The sequence below is a fragment of the Sceloporus undulatus genome, chromosome 1 (assembly GCF_019175285.1).
Source record: "Sceloporus undulatus isolate JIND9_A2432 ecotype Alabama chromosome 1, SceUnd_v1.1, whole genome shotgun sequence".
Classification (NCBI taxonomy): domain Eukaryota; kingdom Metazoa; phylum Chordata; class Lepidosauria; order Squamata; family Phrynosomatidae; genus Sceloporus; species Sceloporus undulatus.
The window spans coordinates 207,429,843-207,455,914 of NC_056522.1; the positions used below are offsets into that span (position 1 = coordinate 207,429,843).

Here is a 26,072-nt window from a genome sequence, read left to right on the forward strand (position 1 = left end):
CCACTTAGTGATACAGCCAAGAATTTTAGCTCAGGTCATATAGAGTGTCCATTAGTAGAAAAAAAAAAGCTTTGGCTGTCAGTGTAGGACAACCTTCCCCAACCTGTGCCCTCCAGATGCACTGGACTACAACTCTTATAATTCTCAGCCAGAATAGTCAGTGACTATATAGGTTGGGAATGTACGAAGGTGAAGCCCAACCCATCAGGAGATTGCCAGGCTGAAGAAATCTGCCTCAGAGAATCAGCTAAAAAAGCCAATGGACTAATTCAAACACTATTTTTTGTGTGGATGAGAGCCAACTTTCCAAAATGAGATTCTATGGTTCTCTAATAATTTTTTGCTATTTTTAAATTTTAAAAGTTGTCCTAAGAGCATTTTTTTGCAACAGTTTGTTTCATACAAGCAAGAGAAAGAAATTATAGCTTTCAATCAAAATCAACAACAGAAATCATGTAATTTAAAATTCTCTAGTTCCTGATCCCAACCTATTGCTCTTCTTCTTTGCTTTCTCTTCTACTCATCTCACCCACTTTCCCTTATCACTGGTTTTACTCCAACCTGGTGCTCTTTCAACAACAAATTTCTAAGGTCTACCTCTACTTTTGCCTATAATAGGAAAGGTCTGGCACCTGGCAGCTCAAGATGGTACTGCAGGCTACAGATGGATTTTAATTAGCTGAAAAATAATTTATCTATTTTTAAAAAACCTAGAAAACCCACAAAATACACTCCCACCAGGGTCATCAAATTTCAGATTTTACATTTTTATGGTGATGGAGACATACACAGACACACATGGATACACCCACACATTACAGATATGATGGCTGTCAAGTTTGCATTGATCTGAGTACTTTAGCTATTCAGTTCACCAAAGCAGGGGCACAAAAATGTGCAAGAAACAGGAGGCTACCAAACTGAATTATATAACATTAATCCTGTGTTAGTCCTAGACTGGATGCAAACCAGTTGCTTACCTCAAGTAATTCTGATGCATTTTCTCTTAATATTTTTTACCTTTTAATTAATTAATTAATTATTCTTATTTAAAGTTGCAACTGCTTTAAAAAAAACAAAACAGAAACAGAAATTGTCGATATGATATATTATTTCATTCACTAATACTTCCCTCTATTTTGTACCAGTGATCTTGGAAAAGAATGACTTTTTAAATCTTCTCTATGTATGCTACTGCCCTCTACTGTTCAGAATATGGAACACCTCTGTGCAATGAGGTCAAGGCAAAGGTTTTAAAAAAGAGAGAGGATTTTGGTTCTCTTTGCACTGTGTTAACCAGTGGTCCCATGCTGAAAGTCACTGAATGCACCCCTGTAATACCCCTGCAAAGCAGAGAGTACCCAACATCCTTTACAGTTAACAGTGCTCTGTGCTGTAGTGACACTATTAGTGTCCTATAGAGATTGTCCTACATTTTTCAAAATGATCCTACTTCTATTTTTACTACAACCAATAAAGACAGAATATTGACTGGAGAAGCCATCTCTGACCTGATGCCCTTCAGACATGTTGGACTACAACTCCCATGACTCTGCTGACTGAGGATGATGGGATATGGAGCTCAATGCATCTAGCTAGAATCCAGCTTGGGGAAGGCTGTACAAGTGTTTTGAATTGGGAAGCCCAGTGTCAAAGTCCTGTATAATTATGAAATAAACAGAGTAGTCTTCGACAATTCGATCTCTAAGTCTAACCTATCTCACAGGCTGGCTAAGAGAGAAGATTTTTTCCCCTGCTTTCTTTCTCCGAGGCAGATCTGGACAGTAAATTCATAAAAAATAACAGTGATTCATTCTGCCAAAAACATAAAGCAATCATGTGACCTGGCCCATCTGGTGCAAACTATTGTCACTTTTTGACCAGCATGAACAACTGTCCTTAACTGGATACAGTACCACCTTTGCATCTCTTTGGCTGCATTGTCTATTTCACAATACTTACTGGGCTGCAATCTTGATAAACTTCTTTAAGAGTTGAACGCGTTTGCTGAGCTGAGAACAAAGACAAATTTCTGTGACTACCCAGAACTGGATTTCATTAAATCTTCGTAAAAACAAATCCAAATTTGCTGTAGTCTTTCTAAAATTGTGCCTTCCAAACGTGTGGAAGACTAGTTCCAGCTGAAAAGGAAAAAAAAAAGAGGGGGGAGGATGGGGAAGGATATGAGTGGTGGTTAAGTAATTTCTGTTTATTTACAAAAACATTTTGGAGAAATAATTAGTGTCATTTCGAAATGATTGCTGGCTGGATTTTGCAGAGTAATACAGCTGTAAATCTTAACTCGTTTTGTTCTTCAATGCAAAAAGGAAGAATTTCAGAAGGTTTCTTCCTAATGAGTTAGATTTAAAGTGTTTCTGTGAATTTTCAATTATTTTTTCTCCCACCTTTTTGCAGAGACTTCATTTGTGAGAAAACGTTATGCATAAAAATGCTATCAAATGAAATTTTCACCACAAAGTTCACAAATGCAAAAAATCTTGTAGCAGCTGACCATTTTTTCAATGAGATGTCTCTATGTACCAAACCACCCTGTCTCATCCAGGAAGAGAAAAAAACTGAATATTCGTCCCTGTTATATAGCTAACGTATGAACTGGTGGACAGAGGCTCAATGAGAGGCACATTTGACTGTCTTTCCTCCCTTCTAGAATTGCCAATTGCTTTCACCCTTTTCCGGATTGCATTTTGGTACACCCAGAGTATGCCTTTATAAATGGAGAAACTTTGGTTAGCACAAACCAGAAACTGAAATCGTATGCAGGAATGCATTAGCAGACCATGGATGGAAACAATCCTGGTTTGCATTAGCCATTGTTTGTATCTCTGCTCTAGTTTCTATGTTGCTGGGTAGGTTTGTATGTTGATGGTTTCAGTGTTCATTTTATTCCCCATTGCATTCCCAACTAATTAAACTGAGATATATTTAGGCATCTTAATGTGCAGCAGATTGTTGTTCTTTCTCTTAATACCATGGAAATATTTAACCATTGTTTGAACAATCTGCAATTACACTCCTACATTTCATAAATGTACAAAATGGCATACTATTACATGCTGTTAAATTATATATGATTTGTTTTTGAGGACTTAAAAGCTAGGCAGTAAATTTATATTACATAAGAAGGTAAATACTTATATGTAGTTGTGTTTTCCTCCAAATATTTTTCCCTTTCAGTAAAACAAACTTTTTTCTTTCTTATCAATTGGCAGAGGTTTTCTATGCCCACCTACAATCATTCTCCATCATGTGTTAAATGAGAGCCCCCACTTATAGTCTGACATGTAGCGTCTGCTTAGCCACCTAGGTATTAAGTATGAAGAGACCAGGCCACAGCCTAAGGTGGGGATGGAATTCCTATTACCTCATGCACACAGTTGAAAAGCTCCCACTCATAAATTGTCATCTGGTACGCCAGGTCTTTGGAGCTCATGAGTTCAAATGTTCCCACAGTTCCAGTAGATGGGCCTTCTTGTTCCTGTAGCGGTGTCTGAGGGAAATTAATTATAATAGAGATGATGATGATGATGATGATGCACCACCAAGAACTTTACCCGTGTCTCGGACTGACTGATAACTGATCTATATTCCAAAAGGTACTGTAATATATAAATTGTTTCAAAGGTATAAATATCCTCTGAAACAGAAGGCAGTGTGACAGAAACTGAAACTGTGTGACACAAAACAAATGGATCTTTCAGCACCACATTTCCACTGATGGAATCTTTCAGTAAAAGTAGGAGAGGGAGTGACTCCATTTCCATCCTTGCAGCCAAATATGTTAACCTCAAACTGCTCCAAATGGCTGGGTGAGCCCCTGGAATAGGCTAGAACTGTGTGTGCAAGAGACTTGAAGTTGTAATTGGAAGAACTGCTGTAGATAACATAGGGGAAACACTCTGGACCCTCTGAAGCAACTTGGCCTCACTTTCCTTTGCTGTTTATATAATATTAGTGTGATGAATGCAATTCTCTAAGGTGTTTATCACATGGAGGTTTTTGCAGCTCAGATCCGGGGTGACTCCTGGTTCAGCTATGCGAATTCACATTATAATGCACATGTTTTATCACACCTGGTTGCCCTTCCATTGCCCTTCTGAATTGAGGGGGAATTGAATCCAAGGCAATTCACGTGATGCAGATTTACACAAAACGGAGTGAGTGCACATTGTATTACCACACCAGTACATACCATGCGGACTCAACTATTCAAATTGGGACCCTTGCACATGCTCAGTGGGGGTCTGAACGCATCGTGAACCTTTGCACTTCCAGGGTGAAGAAGGGGCCACTTCCTGGTTCCACTTTCACGTGAATGCTAGCCTCACATGAATGACTGCTTCACGTTTCTTCCTCCCTTCTGTTTTCCTGTCTCTGGCAGCCAAATTCAAATGGGTCTTCCGTGTCAGAGCCTCCTTCCATTTCAGCCGCATCTACATCTATTCTCCTGTCATTTTCCTCATCCATTTCAGCTACATCTATCTACATCTATCCTCCTGTCATTCTCTTCATCCATGTCAGTCACATCTACATCTATCCTCCGTGTCTGAGCCCCCATCCATTTATTATTATTATTAAGGCATTATTATTATTATTTAAAAAATTCTTTCACTGCAAAATAATCAGTGTAGAAGCTGCAGGTTTACTTGGAAGTAAATCCTTTGGATCTGAAGGAGACCCATTTTGGAGGATTGCAGAAATTATCTGGTTTCCCTTATTCTCCATGCTCCCTAAAGTACCACCTCCCTAAATCCAATCCACTCTCCTTCCCTTTGTAACAGTTGCCTTCTCTTAGGTTTCATCCGCACTGGGGAGATAATCCAGTTTAACTCCACTTTCACTGTCCTGGCTCAGTGCTATGGAATTCTGGGAGTTGGAGTTTGTTGATCCCCCCAGCCTCTGATGGCCCTCTCCATTGCTCCCATCTCTCCCCCCAGCCTCCTGTTTCATTCCTTCAATCCCTGTCATCTACCCTTCCGAGCAACGGAAGCAATTGGGGCAAAATTGCAGCGCAGCATCATGGGAAATGTGGGACCTTGGAGGTTTGGGAGGGGGTGTACCGGGATGGAAGCAAAGTTGTATTCCACACCAGACCAATTCGGAGTGAAATCGAAGTGCACTTAGAAGCAATTTCTGTGAATTCGCTTGTTACCGAATTCACCAAAGTGGGGAGTCACTTTGGGATCACTGCGGAAGTGCCATGGAATGAGCCCCCATAGAAAGGAATCACGTGTGATAATACATCATGTTATCGCGTGAATTCGCATTGTTGGACCAGCAGTCATGTTGGATGAGAGCTGCAAAAAGCTGCAAAAACCTCCGTGTGATAAAGCCCTAAGACTGAATTAGCTGGAATTTTGATGCCTTCCATGTTTCTGTATCATCTGCCTTGGAATTAATGCCAAGCAACTCTCAGACAGTGGAAGTTGGGAGTTCTAAATGGTAAAAATGAAAACTGCAAGTTTGGACGGAATAATATTGCCCAAATGAGTCAGTATTTAGAACTACAGTACTACAAAAGATGATCACCATTTTTAGTTTAGTTACCAAAACTTCAATAACCTTCCAACTATATAAAGTGATACACTTCCAGTTACTTTTTCTTCCACAAGGGGGCAGTACAGTTCATTGACATTTTTCTCCCCTCCAATTTTTCACATTATATTAAACCAGTACCAATATATCCTAGAAACACACACTATTCTTTCATTTTCAATGGGATCGATCCTGGAATGGTTTTAGACAGCTTCTGCCTAATTTGACCTGAATCAGGGTCTTTAAGTGATTGCTAAAGGAAACCAGGATGGACCTGCAAGAAACAATCTACCATCTTTTTTAAAAGTCTGCACACAATGTACATGTGTTATCTTTGCATCTTTTCTATTTCAGAAAATGTACAGGTATCTTACACCTGCATTTTTGCATTTTTTATATTTAAAATATATGAGATTAAAAAACATATATACAACATTTGCACCTGAAGGCCAATTTCCATTTTCACAGTAAACTGGAAAGAAATGAAAGCCCATAAAGCCTCTCATTAAGCAGCAAAACAAGAGGCAATATCAAGGCTTAGAGCAATAGAATTCATGCTGACAAGACTTGGCAGTGAGAGATGCTTTTAATCAAGTTAAAAGGACCACACAACATATATTTTTTTTAATAAAACATTCCAAGGCTACAAAAGTGGACCCCCTTGGAGGATGGTAGAATTACTTGACTGGTAAGTACTTGTAAACATCTTTAATGTTTAAGGAAAGTCATTTTTTCTAATGAGAACAAGTCCAGTGATTTTATTTACTGAGACCAGAGGTACTTCTTTTTAAAAAAAATCTCTATGCCTACAGCCCACGTAATATTTAAAAATTCTAATTATAAACATTGGCTTGGATCCTGCATCAAACACATATGTTAGCCTGAAGTAGCTGTACTTTAACTCCTCATCTGACCCTTGAAACCCACCTTAAAAGCCAGTCAATCATTGGGAGTGAGAGAGTTCTGTGCTGCTGCTGAGCAGGGTGCTACCAATGTGAGCAGCTCCCTGCCACCAGCAAATGATGTAGAGTTGCAGTAGACCCCCTCCTCCCATGTGTCTCAGTTTCTGCTCCTTGCAGTGTTGCTTGCTGGTGGTGAGAAAGGACTAGTGAGATCATCCTGCAGCGCCCTGCTAGCCACTAGCCACTGTTGCTCAGGAGGGTTTACTGGCTTTTATAGTAGGTTTCAGGGTCATTTGTTTCACGGCAATAGCACCGCCATCATAAAGGAGAATACAAAGCAGTTTTAATGTCCCAAGTCTAAGTTATAGCATCATAACTGATAAACAGAATGCCAGTCAGATGACTTGCAACTACTGATTGGGGAAAAAATGGGGGTTATCTAATTAGTTTCACACCACAAACCTGAGTTTTTCCATGCCTAAGTAAATCCACCTGGTGTGAAAGTTACAATTTTGGTTTTTACTATTTACTATTCTATCCTTTCTCATAGATAGGAAAGAGAAAATAAAATAGTCAGGGCAAGGACATTTTATCTTATTTAGCATTCAAGTAACTGGAACTAGCAACAGCCTTTGATGTGAAATGTTTTCAGAGATTAGCATACTTACATACCAGTGTATCAAACTGGTCTCGAGGACAAGCAAAGAGTCGTCCGTTAACACTGAGTGTTGTAAACACTGAAACATCATTAGGTTTGAGCAGCACTTTTTCTGTAAACATGAAAAATAAGGGTTGTGTTATACCAAAACAAACAACAAAAGTTAATGTAGGCAGAATTTGGCAGCATTAGATTTTGGATAAATCTCAGTCTCAGAATCCCCCATCAGCATGGCCAATGACTGAAAAATCTCCTCCAATGTGGATTGTAGCAGGAACTTGAAACAATTTGTAGCTTCCTGATGCTCATTTCTATTTTGCAGTGGACATCACTGAGACCCTGAAACTTCTTCCTGTGAGGGGGTAAGATAAGACTGATACTAAAATATCATGATACTACTATAAAATAAATGTATCTAAAGCATCACCAGACTTTCCCTCAAGAGAAAGATAATTTGGGAAGCAATTGTGACTTTCTAATTTCCAAGCTGTAGCACACAGCAACCCTAATATTTCACAAGGTATTTTGTGAAGGAGCATAACAGCTTTTGTCCACACCATGACTTTTAATAATTACCTGACGTGAAGAAGTGTTAAAACACTCTGCAATCCCTTACAGATTTAGCCCGATGTAAACTGCCCTCACCCCCACCCCCTTGTGAACTCAATTGCACTTAATTCCTGAGGAAACACACCTAAGATGTTGCTGTCAGTTACATTTAGAACTCATGGTCTCATTTAAAAAGAAAAAAAGATGTCTGTGCACATTGTTAGTGGTGTATAAGGGCATATTATTCCAGTAAAAAGAAGCCCTGTTGAAATTACAAAACAGCAGTGCCCCTGGCATCAATTTATTTGCCAAAAAAAGAAAGGAAAAATTGTCCCTAACAGGAGATTCTATTTGCATCCCAGTGTAATTTTAATTAACTCTGTCAGAACTCATAGTGGCACACAAAATTGGAACCAGCAGTCACCTCAAAGAAATGTTGCCTTTTAAAACTCTTTCAAATAGGGTTTAGCCATTATGGTCAAGCACAACATCTTATGTCAAAAACAAAGCAAATGGGTGCAAAAGTCTTTTACCATAGCAATAATAATAACAATAATAACAGTGAGCATTAGTATCAGCATCCCTTAGATCTCACAAAATGAAAGAGGATGAATAGGGCATGATTCAGTCCACTGTGGGTGCACCAGTAATGCATAAAAGGTCCCCTTTGTCTTCACAGACTTCTTCCCCATAAACAAATAATTTGTTGTACGGAGAGAAGGAAGGTTTGATAAAGCAATGGATTGGGGTGCCTAGACTTCCCATTCCTTCAAAGACCCTATCATGAATTGAACCTACTCCTTTCCTTCAAATGCTTGTGCATGAGCAAATGCTTTCAAGTCCCTTTCAACACTGAGATCTGTCAAGCCTATACAAATCCTTTTTGCATGGAACCCTGCCCATATTGGACTGGATGAGGCACACACATGCTATGCCAACCTCAAAGTCCAAATTAACTTTTTTTAATGCATTTTATGAAACCAATATACAAGGAACAAGAGGTTTGTTGCTCTTATGGCCAAAGGAAGATTCCTGAAAATTTGGAAGCAGTTCCTGTCACATGGGTGAGAAACTAGAATAACCCTGGGAGGACCTCCATCATCAGAATTGGGAAGTCTTCACCGTACGCATTTCTCACTTTTCTTCCCTTGCAAGACCTGTCAACCTTACCAGCTCAGTCTTTATACCATCTGCCACCCAGTGACAACTGATAGCTTCCATTTCAATGCACCAATAGAACCACTCTGAATTTTGAAGGAGCTATCCAGTGTTCTGAACCCTATGCTCAATCTACAATTACTCTACAACTGCAGTGTGCAAAGTCTACAAACACTTTGATGGTGCCTACCTACCAGATATGGACAGGTGAAAGTCAATCATTCTCTGCCCAACCTACCTCACAGGATTATTGTATGACAAAATCAGAAGGAGAAAATCCATGTACCACTCTTTGAGCTCAGTAAAAGAAATGAAGGCTATAAATGTATCAAATAAACAGTTCTGGTCTCAGAACAGGCCAGTTGTCTAATTTCATATTTGCAAAGGAAGGAGCTGAAGAGCAGAAATGCAGATTCCTCTGCTCATAGTGAAAATTACTGTCTCTTCCCAAGAGAGACAGTCCAGTTTGTCAGACATTAAAATTAATTTGAGAAGTCTTTGCAAAATCAGTATGGGTCTTTTCCATTCCATCATGGTCTGCTGCTTCAAGGCAAATGAGGAGTGTTAAAGATTATGCAAATACTCTTACCTCCTCCCGAGCTCATCTTCACTAATATCAAGCCGTCTCCAGAGCCCAGTTTGTCAGCCACAGCACTGATGACTTCTTTAACAGAAGACAACACGGGAATGCGGATGGTGGTATAGGTGTGATCAATGCAGTATACCTTGAACAAAACTTCAGACAAAACAACAACAATATTATGAATGGCGACTGGCAAGAACAATGCACACAGTAAGGCACTCACTACTAAAATTGCAGAGGTTCTGTGCTTAGCCATTATATCCTAGTCAGTGGTGGCTGGCAGATTTAATGTCTGCACTGGGCTTTAATGAGAACATTAAAAGGATTATCAAAGCAACGTACTGTATTCCTTAAACAGCACCTTGACGAGTTCCTTTAAAGTTCAGATGAAAGCCCATTGTGTATTCACCACTCCTCTGACATGGGAACCATCATTTCACTGATCTAACTGAGTATTGCTAGTTCCAGGTTTTGGGGGATCCCTGGCTATTGTATGTTCTGCTTCTCTAAGTGCAATCTGTGCTTCCTCCTCCTCTTCCTGCTCCTCACTGCTGCCCATACATAGGATCTTCTTCTCCTTCCTGTCCTTATTGCTCATTCACTCAGAGAGGGAAGGTGAAGTTACAAAAAGGTTCTTTACCACAGTGCATTATTTTCCTCACCTATGTATTTTGCTTTTAGTGTGCTTTCTTCAGGGATTGGTCATTTCAAAGTAAACACAGACTTAATTTACAAGCCTCATAGCTAAGGCTGTACCCATTGTGAAAAAGAAAACAGGTTAATCAGGGGGAATATTCATTTCCCTTAATATCTAGTTTGTCCGTGAACTTTGTTTCCATTCAGTACTGCAACCAATTGACTTACTCTCATCACTGCCTCTGATGGGCTGACGTTTCTGTGTCCTTTCATCACTTGTGTTGAAGTGCTGCAAAAGAACTTTGTGCTGGAAAAACAAAACAACACCCCATAATCATAAATGTGAGAGAAACTTTTCTATACCAAATGGAAACACAGGTGGCCCAAGGGTGGTTGCTGATTACAGTTCACATGATCCCACCCTCTTGGTTGTGCTGTCCAGCAACTCGGGTGAGTCCAACAATGGCTAAGGAGCCATGTGGTCCACACTGCCTGTTCTAGACCCCATAGCATATTAATGCCACTTACTGAGGATAACTGTAAGGGAAAAGAACAGAAACATATCCACACATTTCAAGATGCTTCACTGCCTCCCCATGAGTTTACTTTGGAGGCACAGTCACACATTATATTTTTAATGTTACATATATATAGCCCATAATTCCCCAAAGCACATATTATATACAGATCCATGGTGTCAGGATTTGATGTGCATCCTTATAAAATGAACATGGTGTGGTGAAGATAAGTTTTCACTCTGAAGGTATGAGGTTTACTAACCCTTAGTTCAAGATACAGAACATGTGGCTATCCAGATGTTGTTGGACTGCAGCTCCTATTGTACCTTGCTTCCACTAGCTATGCTAGCTAAGGGTGATGGACATTGCAGTCCAACAACCTTTGAAAGACTATATAGGTTACCCACTGTTTGTGTTAGTGATTTTACGTGAGTTGAGTATCTTATTTACCTTTTTCTGAGGTGCTTTAGCATCTTCTGATCTATAAAAAGCAAACAGAGCATATTTTTAAACAGCAATGTATCATTTAAAGTGTTATACTCACTTTTTTTGAAACATGAACTTTACCATGCAAGCAGTCAGACTGGATGCATCCAAACAGAGGTGTTAGGTATGATTTCATTTATCACTTTACCCACCTTTTCTCTTTGTGATCACACAAAGTGTCTTATGGGATTTCAAACAATAGAAAATAAATAAGGAACCCACATCATAAAAGCAAGCACTGCATGAATGATCAGAGCTGAAAAATCAAATTTTAAAAAAGCACACTAAAAAGCTTCAGCAACTGAGAAAGATGCACCAACCAACTGTGAGCAGACACAAAACATTCCACATTATTAAATGCAATCAATTGACTTATGCAACCAATTGAGCTGAAAGCATGGGAAAGGGGAACCAATGGATTTCCTAGGGCTGTGGGTGTCATTATAGGAGTGGTGGCACAAAAATTAAATAAACAAATACAAAGTACAACAGACAGCAGCACAAAATCCTTAATGAGTGAATCTATTTTCAACTCTGCAACTTTGTGGAGACTAACCATCTCCTGTGAATTTTTATTAAGTCAATCAATTAACACATAAAATGTTGACAATAACAGAAACATCTGGAGATTTAGGAAATGACTGTGGAAGGAGAGAGAGGAAGTTGCACCTTTCTCCTTTAACACAAGAATCCTAGCCAGTGAAGAGCTTGAAACAATTGCACTAATAGAATAATTGATAATCCATACCAATTGATTCATTTTGGCAGGGACAGTGCTGATTAAACTTGAGCATTCCACTTTTTCAGCTGTTTTCAAAAGGTCCCACTTTCCCTATCCTCCCACTTTGTCCTCAGCTTACTTCAGTTGCTGCAAACTGTGTTCAAAGTGCAAAGGTAGTTTATACATTCATTAATTCAGTGGGAGGAGAGGAGGGGCCAGAATCTTGCCCTCTCAGTAGGCTTAGGCTGTGGCCTCTCCAAAATTGTCTTCTGTTCTTTCTTATTATGTAATAACTTCTGCCATGCTGACCGCACACTGATGTTGTTTGGCCAATCATGTAGTTTTCATCTATGAAATACCGGAGGATATGGAAAATCTGCCTCTGAGAAGGATATTTACATTAAGTAACAAACTACAATCGTCCCTACCAATTTGCGGGGGATCTGTTCCGCTCCCCTTCGCAAATCAGAAAAACCGCAAACATTGAAACCCCATTGTTTTTAATGGCTGCGCTCCATTTTGTCGCTCCTAGCTTCCTGTCCACAGAAATTCAAAACCACGAATGGGAAGTCAGTAAATCCAGAGGGATGACTGTATATATTATTTCTAGAATAGTGCCCTAATACTATTGCTGGGAAGAGTTACTTTCTTGGACTAGAATGTCTTGAATCTCCTAGCCAGCCTGACCATTGATGGAGGAGTGGTGGCTAGGAGATTCAAGAAATTAAATAAGCAAGTATGCAATAAATAAAGTACACAATGAGCATGGTAGCTTGGAGCAGTCATTGTCAGAGAAAGTAATTACTCCCAACTTTGATGGACAAAACAAACAAACAAAATAAACAAAGAAAGCTGTTTGAAAGAAAGAAATTAAGAGAACAGAAACAAGAGAGAAGGGACATTTTTTTATGTCAAGTGGCTTTTCCTCAAAATCCATACGTATTAGTAAATTCCCTCCCCACCCCCAACACTTAGAAACATGAAATATACAATATGATGTTATGGTTTCCATATTTTGCTTCACTGATCTGGTCCACATATATTGTAAAAGAATAATTGGCTGCCACTTCAGGGAACAAAAAAACTCAAGAACACCATAGCACTACATCATGCATAATATCAGAAGCTATTCAAGAGAGTGGGAAAACTTGGTGTGCAGCTGCTCCTTTTCATATATGAATGTCTTTAAAAGTACTATTAAAACTCTGCAATGATGGCTAGTCTGAAAATACTGCCTTACATCTATTCCGAAACATTCTCAGAGGACATTTTAGGGATGAATGAACTGAAGGCTATACTTACATTTGTTTCATAGTCTTTTCTAGTTCTGGGAGTTGATCTTTGAGTGCTGTAATCACTCTCGTATCATCTGATACAGATACATAAAATTCCTGTTAAATGATAAAGAATACTCTTCAAATAAGTATACAAAGAGATAGTAGACTAGTCAAGATATGCATCAAAGGTAGGATAGTTACTGATAATAAATACATTTAAAATATTTTTATGTAAGCCTCAAGGCAAAAAAGCTGTTGTTTTTGTTGAGTGCCTTCAAGTTGTTTTCAGCTTATGGCAATCCTAAGGCAACTCTATCATGGGGTTTTCTTGACAAGATTCTTCAGAGGGATTTGCAATAAATGGTGTGGGCAACTATTAATGGTGCGAGGTTCACACATGTCCCCCACCAGGAGTTGGAGGGCCACACAGCTCCACATACCTTCATACACTTCATTTTTAAGAGCTCAAAGGGTTCCTCATGTATTGTAGGAGGGGCAAAATTTAGTATGTTTTTGGCCTCCCTAGAGCTGTTTTAGTCCAGGGCACGTTTCAAAACGAGATTGTGTTTGGGGGTTAAAGCTGAAAAAGATCCCCTTCCCCCTAGCGGGAGCAGGGGATCTTTTAAAGTAAAAACATTTTTTTATTTATTATGGAAATCTGCTGGGCATTCGAAAGGAGCATGAAGCCCACATCATTCTTGGGCCACTCCTGGTTAACACAGTAAAATTTCAAAACAATAAAATATAAAATGCAAGTATAACACCAGGAGGAAACATTTATTTAATGTTTAAAGACTTCCTGGATTGTCCCATTTTGAAATACCTCAGCACATCATTACAATTATGTTTGTCAAATCTAGAGTAATGCCACTAAATCAGTTAGTGAAGGGTGAGTCTATTATAGTTGGGAATGAAATTTAAATTGGGTGCAAATATTCCAATTCTATGTGCTGTTCAATGGTTTAGAATGTTCAATGCCTTAACTGGAAACTCTCTTCTCCTGCCCTACAAACACCAGAAATGATAAAATTCCTGACAAATTAAGGGTCATGTAAGAAAAATTCAGAAAGGATTGTACATATTTTCCAAAACGCAACTATTTCTAACCAAAGATTATCTCAAATTATAGGGATATGAATGCCTATTGGCAAAGTCAGGTTATCTGGAGTGCCATGAATGGATGGTACTTTGTACCATGATTTAATATCATCAGCACCAGCATTATATCAGCAACAGAATCTGCCATTTTGTTTTTCCTTATGGAATAAAAAAGCCTCTCCAATCTGATGGCCATGCTGGTTGTAGAGTGATGGGTGTTGCAGCCCAGTACTTTGGGGGGGGGAGCATGGGTTTGGTGAATTAAAACATCTTTGGGTGGCAGAAAAAACATTAGCAATCAACAGTAATGATTGTGGCTGCTGCCCAGTGCAGAATTAATGCACTTTCACACTGCTTTAACTACCATGAACCCATCCTGTGGAACTCTGGGATTTATACTTTATTATGGCACCAGAGCTCTCTGACAGATATTTCACAAAACTACAAATGCTAGCATCGAACCATGTCAGTTATAGCAGTGTCAAACTGCATTAATTCTGCAGTGTAGATACAACCTGTGAGTACATTGGTCCTGGTTGTCTTCCATTTGCATCAATGAACGTTGGTTTGTTTGGCCAGGATTTTTTTTAAAAGGCACAGTATATTTAATGCTTTATTATTTCTGAAACAATGCACTATGCCACAGCATTTCCATGAAAGCTGTTTTGAAGAAGTGAGATGCCTAGGATCTTATAATGCCCATTTCCCTTGTAATGCCCATGATGTCCTATGGATTTCACTGTAATTCACTCCCCATTGTAAAATACACACCATTCTCAAATGATGACACTTGGTAGCTCCCCTCCCCTTAACTCTGCACTCAAGTGAAATCAACACCTGACTTTGCATGTCACCAAGTAAAGAGAGAGAGAGAAAGAGAGAGAGTTTAGTGTGTTCCATATCCTTGGAAAGACTCTAAAGCCTGAAAGACAGACAGTCCTGAGATGGCTCTCCAACCTCACTTACAGTCAACAGTCACTCTCAAGAAACAGACATGCTAGCAGTTGTGCCCTACCTCCAGGAAGGCCATTGCAGCTTCATCCTCTTGCAGGAGATCACCATACAAAGCAGCCCATAGCAGAACTAAGCGAATGACTCGCCTTTTATTGTTTAGAGCGTAATCCATTTTTTCTTGCTCAGTCCCTTGGGAAGGCTGAGCATGGTAAGTGCCCAGATGTCAAGGAAAACCTTCATTTTGCTTTTTCTCTGCATGCCGCCCCACCTCCCTGAATTTCAAATCGCTTGCTCATAAGATGGCATACTTTCAGTAAATTAGCTCTTGCAAGCACTATTACCCAGTGGGGTTTTTAAGATCAATAACTTTTTAATGCATTCCCGTTTAAAGTTTTTCATAGCTTCTGATGGATATGTGTGTGTATGCGCGCATGTGTGTATGCACATACACACATACATATACATACTGGGAGATAAATTCATAAAAGCATGGCTGGTTCATTGTTGCCATGACTGGAACCCAACTAATAAATTTTTTGCATGCTGTGGATTCTCACTATAGCGAGAAGAAGAGTGTCCTGATGGTTCCCTCTGCCATTCGCATGGTACATATGCAATTGTCATAGGTCTAATTCTCACTATTCTCCTGAACCAAATAGATGGTATTGCTTGTGCTATCCCACCACATGTAGCATACCCTACAGCATTTCAAAGATCAAAACCAGGACCTGACTGGCCAAGCAACATCAGAATGTGCTCAATATGGCAAAAATTATAACTGAGCAAGAATGGACAAGCTAGAAGAGACCGTAGCAGTTTGGTTTTGCCAAAGCTGACAGAGAAGGGCAAAGTTCTGTCCCCTCCTCTGCCCCTCTACTAAACTTAGTGCAAACCACTTTTGCACTTTGAATTTAGTTTGCAGCAATGAGAGTAAGCTGAGGACAAAGGGGAAAAGTGGGAAGAGGAGTAAGTGGGACCTTTCAAAAGCAGTTGAAAAAGTGGGATGAAAGATAATTAATTGTGACTGTTTCTGCCAAACTGTGACACTGGAGGGTAGGATGTAGGAAAACAGCCCCTTCTGGGAATGCATGAGGGACCATCAAACCTTGGCAGTAGCACATCCTTGCGGGTTGGTTCCAGTCACAAAATATACACAGTAATTGCATTGGGATTTAACAAATATTTCTGCAGCACATCTCACAGAGGATCAGTCAGCTCACAAGTGACAAATGGATACATCCTAAGTAAATAAAGCAAAGAATGAAACACACTTCCATGAACTGGGGTTTACTTATGAGGAGGAAACAGACTTGTTGAAAAGTGGAGAGATTAGAAAGTACTATTTCAAAACCAGGTTGCATCTGCAAGGCAGTAAGCTAATAGGGCTCTAACTTTCAGCAAGAGTGGTCTGCATTTCAATTTTAGGAAGTTTTGGTGCTCAGAGCTAAGATAATCCATAGGTCTAAGGTTTTGGGGAGATGAAGAAAATAGGAAAGAGGTTCAAAGGAAGAGTGCAGAGACCAAGGAAAACAAAAAGATGCCAAGCAGTTTTTTTTTGCAAGGGGCATGAAGTGTTAATCTTAATTCTGGGTGACTGGAAAAAAGAGAAGGCAGGACAGTTTGGAAGACTGATTGTAAGATACACAGGTGCACAGTGAGGGCTGCTGGTGATGCTTTGTCTCGTCTGGGGGAGGTAAAGCTCCATTAGGGAAGGGACAAGGTTGCCAGGTAAGGAGTACCACAGGCCCTGAGATTTCAGGGCCAAAACATGAGAACAAGGGATGGCACCTAATTAGATCTCTTTTCTTGAGATATCTCCTCTTATCCAAGTCCTAAGAGCTTGCAAACGTATAAGTGTGTGTGGTGGTGGTGGGGGCTCTCTTAACATGACATAATCCAGTTTTCCTCAGATAGCCATTTCTCTTCGAGCAAGACACACACACAGAGAGATCATCAAACATGTAGCTACAATGTCGTAGTTAAGATCTATTTCCTGATCTGACCACCCCTAAAGCCCACCTTGAAGCCAGGCAGCTATGAAAAGCAAAGGAGTTCATCTGTGCTGCCAAGTAGGGTGTTGCATGACATATCTAGCCCCCTCCTGTTAGCAACCCATGGTGCAACAAGCAAAAGTAGGGACCTATCACAGCTCTTCATTGCACTGTGGCTTGCTGGCAGGAGGGTGCAGGATGCATCATCCTTCAGCACTTTGTTTGCCAGCATTGCAATATGCCTTCACTCGGTATGGCTGGTTGCCTTTAAGGTGGCTTTTAGGGCAATGATGCCATGATTGCAAATGCGAACAGCTTTGAAATTGTAAGTCCAGTCTATCACATCATAACTGCCTAAAAGAATGCTGACCTATTTTTTTGGCCTGCAATTTCTAGAATCCACAGAAAAATGCTTTCCATGCTCTGGCAGGGAGAAGATGTTACACTGCAAGCTTTGGTCTCTATAACATTTCAGAAATCAGGTATTATTTCATTGAGTCATTCTCTTCATGCAGTGTCTACCATGCAAGTACTGTAATTATTTAATATCTTTTTACCTGCTTATTAAATGACTCACCACAGGCACTGCTAATTTTCCCCCTCCCTCGTATTTCCATTGCTCATCTACTTATTTTTAATTCTGCTAATGATTTCTTCCATGCAAATTCTAACATGGGAAAAGACAGAGACCTCCCCTTCAAGCACTCACGCTGCATATCTAGCAGAATAATGGTGTTGTGCGTATAAATAATGCCAGAGAGGCTGTAATTTCTAAAGTATTAATCAACAAAGATGTTGTGACTGAATACTGATTTCATCATATTTCATAGTTCTAAAATTTCATTCTAACAAACTATATATTATTAACCTTTATTTATAAAGCGCTGTAAGTTTACACAGCGCTGTACATAAATTATTATTTTTTTTTTAGTCAGATGGTTCCCTGCCCTCAGGCTTACAATCTAAAAGACACGACACAAAAGGAGAAGGGAGTGGTGGTGGGGAATGGGATCAGGTCCAGCAGATCTTTTCCACCTCCGAGGCCTGGACCAAGGCAGATGGACTGGAGGAAGGGCTTGGCTTCTTGATGGATGGTTAGGAGGAGGCTTCCTGGGTCAGAGAGGGGCTCACCTCTGGGAATGCTCCTCTAAACAATATAGTCTTTAATTCAGTTTTGAAACTGGGCAGAGAAGTGATGAGGTGTGCATGTGGGGGAAGAAGGTTCCAGGAGTAAGGGGCAGCAAGTGAGAAGGGACGAATTCGAGAGGGGGCAGTGGTAGTCCTACATTGTGACAGGAGACCCTGACTACCAGAGCGGAGGGTGCGAGTAGGAATGTAAGGAGAAAGAAGGTCAGATAAGTAAGGAGGGGCCAACCCATGGAGGGCTTTGAAAGTCAGTAACAAAAGCTTGTACCGGATGCGAAAGGGGAAGGGGAGCCAATGAAGGGAGGAGAAAAGAGGAGAAACATGGTCAAAGCGGCGAGCGGATGTGACAATACAGGCAGCTGAATACTGGACAGATATTAAAGGATGGAGGTGTGAAAGAGGAAGCCCTGTTAGAAGGAGGTTACAATAATCTAGTCGCGAAACCACTAGGGCATGGACTAGAGTCTTGGCAGTAGAGATTGAGAGGAATGGACGGATCTTGGCAATGTTGTGGAGAAAGAATCTACAGGTCTTGGCGGTGGCCTGGATCTGGGGAATAAATGACAGAGAAGAGTCAAAAATGAAGCCAAGACTGCGGGCTTGATGAACCGGTTGAATGGAAGTGTCGTCGACAGAAACAGAAAAGGAATAATGAAGGGTGGGTTTAGGTGGAAAGACGAGAAGCTCAGTCTTAGACATGTTGAGCTTCAAGCGCCGAAGCCGCATCCACTGAGAGATGGCAGTCAGACAAGAAGAAACTTGCTGTTCAAGCCCCGTCGAAAGGTCAGGGGTGGAGAGATACAGCTGAGTGTCGTTGGCATACAAATGATAGGAGAAACCAAAAGAACTGATGAGTTTACCTAGAGACAGTGTGTATAGAGAGAACAGAAGGGGACCCAAGACAGAGCCCTGGGGAACTCCAACAGATAGCGGAACAGAGGATGAAGTCTGACCACCCGTGACCACTGCAAAAGATCTATCTGACAAGTAAGATTTAAACCAGTCGAGAGCAGAGTCGGCGAACCCAAGGTCAGAAAGTAAATCGACCAGGAGACAGTGATCAACAGTGTCAAAGGCTGCAGACAAATCGAGAAGAATGAGAATAGAGTAGAGGCCGTTTGCCTTGGCCCGCAAGAGATCATTTGAGATCTTGGTGAGGGCTGTCTCTGTAGAGTGCCGTGGGCGGAAGCCAGATTGGAAGGGGTCTAGGATGGAGTTGGCTTCAAGAAACTTAATACGGCGAGAATAAACAACCCGTTCTAGGACCTTAGAAAGAAAAGGAAGAAGAGAAATTGGACGATAGCTAGACAAAGAAGAGGGGTCGAGAGAGGGTTTCTTCAGAATTGGGGAAACGAGAGCATGTTTGAAGTCAGAAGGAAAGGAACCCAAAGAGAGAGAGAGATTAAAGATATAGCCTGTTGTCATCTCTTTCTGACTAAGGATCTGCTTCCTTTAATGTGGATACAACCCAAAGCAATTATTGATGACAAGAATGTATACAATGCTTCATCATGTCCATCTAAAAAGCTAATCTTAAATAATAATAGTTTTGTGTGCTATCAAGTCATTTTTGACTTATGGCAACCCTAACCCCAAGTAAACCTTCATGGGATTGGGGTGTCTTTTGTTACTGAGAGTGTCTGGCTTGCCCAAGGTCAGACAGTGGTTTTCCATGGCTAAGCAGGGAATCGAACCCTGGTCTCCAGAGTCATAGTCCAATGCTCAAACCACTACACCACACTGGTTCTTGATAATAATAGACAGTATAAGGGGTAGAATCTGCCAGTACAGACTCTGCCATATCAACCTCTTATTAGGTGTCGTGGGCTGTAAATCAGTGGGGAAGGAGTCAAACTCATAGAATTAGCATTCTCCATGATCTTAAGTGTTACATTAGACTGCAGGGTTAGCGTTTACAAAATGTCCTGAAATAGTTACAAAAAGATAACAGGCTGTTGGGAACTGTGGTTCGGTTTCCTTACTGTCAGCAAAATAGGACAAGGCTAAAGCTTACTAAACAAATTAATCTGGCTGAGAGACAACAATATGGTTGTGTTCAGCATAGAGGAAACCCATAGACTCCATGTTTGACAAATACAGCTGGTTCTTAAAGCTTAAAGGGACTGAGTTCAGGAGAAGAAGCACATTACCTGGGAGCTGTCCTTGGAGTTGAACTTGTGTATTTCAATGAGGTGAACTAGGAGCGCCATACAGGTTACTGTATGCGGTCACCTTTCTATGGTACTAAATTTCTCCAAACTCACACTCCTGCTAACAACAACGTTTATATGGCACTCGACAGTTTTCAAACTGCTCCACATACCTGATGTTGTAGTGACCCTCATAAAAACTTTTAAAGGTAGGCCAGGAATGTCTGTCCCTCTGATGCTGAACCTAGGTGGTTAATATTGGTAAAAATGGAGCCCCAAGAAGCACAAGGCGAGCTTCAACCTTTGAAATATTTTTTAAAATTAAAATATTAAAAGAGAGAGGACTGTTAATGGACCAAGGCAAAATTCCAGTCACGAGTCAAGTAAAATATATCTTGGCAAGGGTCAACTACAGGGAGATTCCACAGCAAGGAGTAGCATGGAAGATTTCAAAGAGTGGCAGCAGGAACGTAGCCAGGATTTTGGGAAGGGGGGTCCAGACTAAGTGTCACCATTATAATGGGGCTTGGGCACAGTGGTGCAGCGGCGCAGACCATTCATTGTATCTAATCAAAGGGGGGGTCCAGACCCCTTGGCTAAGTCCCTGGTGACAGGGATGGGAAAAATTAGGAGGCAGAATATAACCTACAGTGGGTCTGATATGCAAGGACAGACCTCCTTATTGGTAGAGAAGCCACAGGTCCATAACCCAGTTTATTAGATCAAAGCTAGAACCTAGGATCAAAGAGAGGTTTTCGCACTGTATTTGCCAGAAATTATCATATATCTAAACAATTTTTTGATAATTGTAACAGCACAAGAGAACTCAGTCAGATCTGGTTTCCAAGGTGATTTTACTAGCTGATGTCAAAATCTGAAAACAGGTGGGTGCCAAAAGTGTATTATTTTACACGGTAAAGTCTAACTTCATCATGAAGAAGAACAGCACATGGTGCTGGAGGAGAAACAAGGAAATTATACCAGATAAACACTTATAAAATGTATTGAGACAGGCAAGAAATTAATTAGTGTCATATTTTGATAGATAAATACAAGTTTTCCATCTCCTGATAGAAAGGAATGCTTCTTGCCTTAGATGCTCATGTATTTCCAAGATTGCTCTGCGGTGGAAAAATACACAGAGTGCATCTTTTTTGGTCAAAGTTATATAAATGAATCAGTTATTATGATTTTCAACTTAATTCCTTTCAAGAAATGGTAGTGTTCACATCTGTTTAGACTGAGAGTGTGTTTTTTTAAAAGTAAGAATTTTTTTTTTTCTTTCAAAAAGGATATTGGGCCATCAAAGCTGGACAAAGCTGATTATTTGGCATGAACACGCAATGCATCATAACAAAATCATATACGCCAGCATCTGTGAAAAGAGCAAGAAAAGTAGCAGCAAATGATCAGCTTGTACACTTTCTGAAGAAAGCTTTTTATTTCAGTGAAATAATTTGCCCATTCCCCAAACAGTGCAAAACACTTGATTTAATCAGGTATATTTTTGAATCAATAAATATAATTACAATATAGCACTAAACTACAGTTTAGCTTTATAGAATAAGCCAAAACCTGCCTGGCCCCTTCTGGTGAATTCTTCCACTCTCCCTCTGTTGCAGCCCACAAGAAGCTTTCAAAAGCCTTTATTCCCATTTTTATTAACAGCATCTTATTGTGTTGTCCTCTGAACCTGGACAAATTAATTAATCCTAACTATGGCTAATGGATTTTCACATAGTGTATCATTAAAAGATGGAATTCACTAACATAAGATACAGTAATAGCCACCAACATGGACAGCTTATGAAATCAATGAAGGATAAGGCCATAAATGGGGACTGGTCATGGGGGTTACAAATTTGTTCCTGGAGCAGAACCAGTGGCAACTGGTGGCTGTCATATCAGTGGAATGGCAAAGTCCACCTGGATGCTCATCTAAATTTTATAGGAGCTGCCCGGGGTGCTGAACTTCTTTTGGAGAAAGATTTTGGTGCTTTGAGGAGCCCCTTTCAAGTTCAGACTGAAACTCAATGGGTTTCCTGTCCCACTGACAGAGAAGGACCAGTAGCTACTGTCAGAAGCTGTCGCCATCTACTAAGGCAGTGGTTCTCAAACTGTGGGGCAGGACCGTGGTGGGTGGTGGTGCAAGGCTTGCGCAAAGGAGGAGGAGTGCAAGACTGGGAGGCCTTGATCCCTTCTCCTTCTCCACTTCTCAAAGCTTTTCTGTCCTGGAGGGGAAGGGGAAGGCAAGGAGTATGCTTGGAGCCTCTTCCTGAGGGAGGAGAAAAAGGAGGACGAGGACAGTCATTTTCTTATAAAATGTTATAATATGAATTCACATGAAGGTGTGAAGAAGATACACACATTAAATAAACAAAGTATTTTTATTCATATACAAAGTCACGTGGGGGGCACAGCATCTGGATGTAGATGTAAATGGGGTCACAAGGGTAAAATGTCAGAGAACCACTATGCTAAGGCATGCACTCATATCCTGCTTGTGAGTTTTCCATAGGCATTTGGTTGGCTTCTGTGAACTGAATGTTGAATTAAGTAGGTCTTGGGTTTGATCTAGTGTGGCCCTTGTTATATTTTGTTCTTATATTGTGTTCTTAAGCAGTCAACCAAATCTTTGTGTGCAGGTCTCTAATAAATTAAAATGTTTTTAAAAGTCTGAATTGCTTTCAGCTTGTACATTCTGTCTGAAGTCAACCTACTCAAACACTGCCAATTTCTAATACATACTAAATCCAACAGATCTCAACGAAAGCACTGTTTTCTTTGCTACTATGCACAACCAACTGTTTTAGGCCTGTCTTTTATTTTAAGCTCATGCAGAAGAAAGACAAGCAAACTAGTGATTACAGATGTTTGTGATCCTACAACTGAAGAGTAAAATTTTGTGGCTGAAATCACAACCCATACACCAACAAATGGAATACTGCCCTGAGATGTTTTGGAAAATCTGTTTCAAAATACATCCAAAAGTTAAATCACATTGAAAAGTTTTGTAATATCTATATAAAAAATTAAATAGATGGTTGCTAAAAGAAATTTGAAACTTCTTCCCAATAAATTCCAGATGCTTTCCTTACCCAGCTGCCAGGTTCCTGCTGCAAGGATTTTTTGTGGGATGACATATAGCTACTTCTAAAACTCATTGAAAACAGTGCCAAAATTCCTAGACACAAGACATGGATTGCACAGAATCTGGCTGTCTGGAATATAAGCAGGTTTCTACGCTGGCGTGCAGCATTGCTTTCTTCATTAAACTTCCATTACAAATAGGTTGTTATTAAACCCAGCCTACCTGTTCCATCGCTTAATGCTGATTCAAGACGCACTGTTTCTAGGAAGTGTTCTAAAATTTTCTCTGGTGTTCCTGACATCACAATGTACCTGAGAAGCGAAAAGGGAATTCATTACCTAAAATAGCCTCTGGGTGTTGCTGGAAGAACAAAGGGGTACGCAAATGTTTAAAAAGTAATGTTTTAACATCAGCAAGATATGTTTTAAACAGTATGTATTTACATTAGCACATACTTATCAGTAGGCTCCATATGAATTTAAGACCTTGCTTAGTTTAATTAGATTTTTTTTTTCATTTTAGAACAGGCTTAAAGATAATCAGAGATCAAAAGGGAAAGGAATCTAGTTACGTTATTACAACAAATATCCAAGTCAAGAAGAATAGGAAAAATAGCCAGACACAAAGCAGTGAGGGCAATTGTGACAGATATTGAGAAATAAGCTCCCATCACAAGACAATTCTAAGTTCAGTGGTATTATTAACATCAGAGCCCTCCTCCAAAAGGCTCTATAGGTATTGTTGACAGCTGACAACCATTGATAACTTCTACATTATTACTGGGGTCAGTTGGGATAAGAAACAGTTGCCATGCCAAATTTCTTAAGAGTTGAGCTACCAGGCTTTCTTAAAGTGTTTCATATTATCTTTGCTCCTGGTTGTCTACCCATGTTACTCCTACAATTATTTTGTTCTTGTCAGCACATTTTCTTTCTGAGCTCACTATGGAGCCTTATTTTGCAATGATCTGTGGTTGGAACGACTGCTGGAAAAAATCAAAGAAGAAAGTGCTAAGGCAGGCTTACTGTAAATGCATCTGAGGAAGTAGACTGAAGTTTACAAAAGCTCATGCTGTCAATTTCATTGTTTCTTTCAGTTAGTCTCAAAGGTGCTACAAAATCTCTCTACACACATTAAGAAAACAAAAATAATAACCACAGAGGATTTACATAAATTCAACCTAGATGACGAGGAAATTGAAACAGTTAAGGATCTTCAATATTTTGGATAAATAACTGATCAGAACAAAGACTGCAGTCAAGAAATTAGAAGACGATTGGAGAGAGCAGTTACGAAAAAAACTAGACAAAATCCTTAAGTGCAGTAGAAAGATGGGAAGGCAGTATTTCAGATGGATAGACTAAGGAGGCCATGGCCCTGAGCCTGCAAGACCAGAACAGTTAAGGACAGAGTGGCTTGGAGACATCTCATTCATAGGGTTGCCATGAGTTGATATCAACTCAAGAGCAGTTAACGACAACAACAACAATTGGAGCAAGTAAACTGACTCTCCTGCTAATAAAAAGAGCACAGAAGTGACAAGTAGTGTTCATATAATTGCCAAAGTTGTTGCAGTTCTTGAATTATGAGGGTAGAGATAGGAGGTTCTTTACAGTATCTGTAAGTCCTACCTTCCAACTCCTCCTCCAAAGTTTTAGCCAACTAATGGCCTTTAACATTTTTAAAACTGTAGCTACAGGAGGCATCACTAAGAAGAGGCTTGTCCACATCTGGCAACCTTGTAATTTGAGCACCGAATTGCACTAGTTCAGGTGATAATGAGAAATAGGAATGTCTATCATCCTCTCCAATTTTCTTTCTCAGTATACTTTTACTATACCACTTGGTTCTTACAACTTTGCATCATTTTACTGTATTCAAGTAGAGGGGGGAAATGGGAAACCTCCCCCTGCCTCCAAAAAAAAAAAAAAAAAGGCACCTGCTGAGAAATAAGTAATGGAACTGAGCTCCTGGGAGCTTCTCCTTACTTTGAGCCCTGGCCATCACACAGTTCTTTTACCTGACAGCCCTTTGGGAAGAGCTGTATTGATGTCCCAAGAACACAAACCCTTGTTAAACCAAGAGAACATCCTTGCAGAGAGACTAACTGGGTATCTTGGGGAGTAAAGCACAGAGAGCGAGCAGGGGTGGGCGAGGAAAAGAGACAGAGAGAGAGTTCACTTTGCTGTACTTTAAATATGAAAGTGAAAATGAAACAGTAGAAGTGGCTTGCAGAGCCTGAAGACTAGTTGGAAGCTGTACTCGGCAAGAGATCAGTCAGTTAAGAGAGAGGTTGCGATTGCCCACGAAGAGGAAGTTGGCATGCAGGTCTTTAGAGTTAGCTCTTCAAGCAAAATCTCTTTGAGATGGCGCTCAGCAGAGATGAGGAGATGTGATGAGACCATGGAGTGGCCTCCATTTTTTAAAATTCAGGCCATGTATTCCCAAACTGAAGACTTCCCTGGCCTTTTAATATTTCCAAAATGAAAGGAGATAGTGCGAAAAACTTTCCAAGTATTGTATCTCATGTGCTGTGAAGTTTACTCAGAGCATGGGAAAAATGAGGACATTTTGAAATTCCTCCTGGATAGAAGGTTGAAA

General features: G+C 40.2%; 1 protein-coding gene across 2 annotated transcripts in view; it reads right to left on the reverse strand.

The window, feature by feature from the left end:
• Nucleotides 1–26,072, reverse strand: part of RAPGEF4 (Rap guanine nucleotide exchange factor 4) — a 372,660-nt gene that overhangs the window by 11,621 nt on the left and 334,967 nt on the right. For both annotated transcript variants that reach the window (XM_042464157.1, XM_042464166.1), the window contains exons 10-19: nt 23,694–23,782; nt 21,677–21,755; nt 15,155–15,305; nt 13,067–13,155; nt 11,008–11,038; nt 10,268–10,346; nt 9,410–9,556; nt 7,128–7,225; nt 3,383–3,508; nt 1,963–2,141 (exon numbers count right to left, since the gene is read on the reverse strand). In XM_042464157.1, coding sequence (XP_042320091.1) covers nt 1,963–2,141; nt 3,383–3,508; nt 7,128–7,225; nt 9,410–9,556; nt 10,268–10,346; nt 11,008–11,038; nt 13,067–13,155; nt 15,155–15,305; nt 21,677–21,755; nt 23,694–23,782 — 1,068 coding nt within the window. The remainder of the gene's footprint in view (nt 1–1,962; nt 2,142–3,382; nt 3,509–7,127; nt 7,226–9,409; nt 9,557–10,267; nt 10,347–11,007; nt 11,039–13,066; nt 13,156–15,154; nt 15,306–21,676; nt 21,756–23,693; nt 23,783–26,072) is intronic.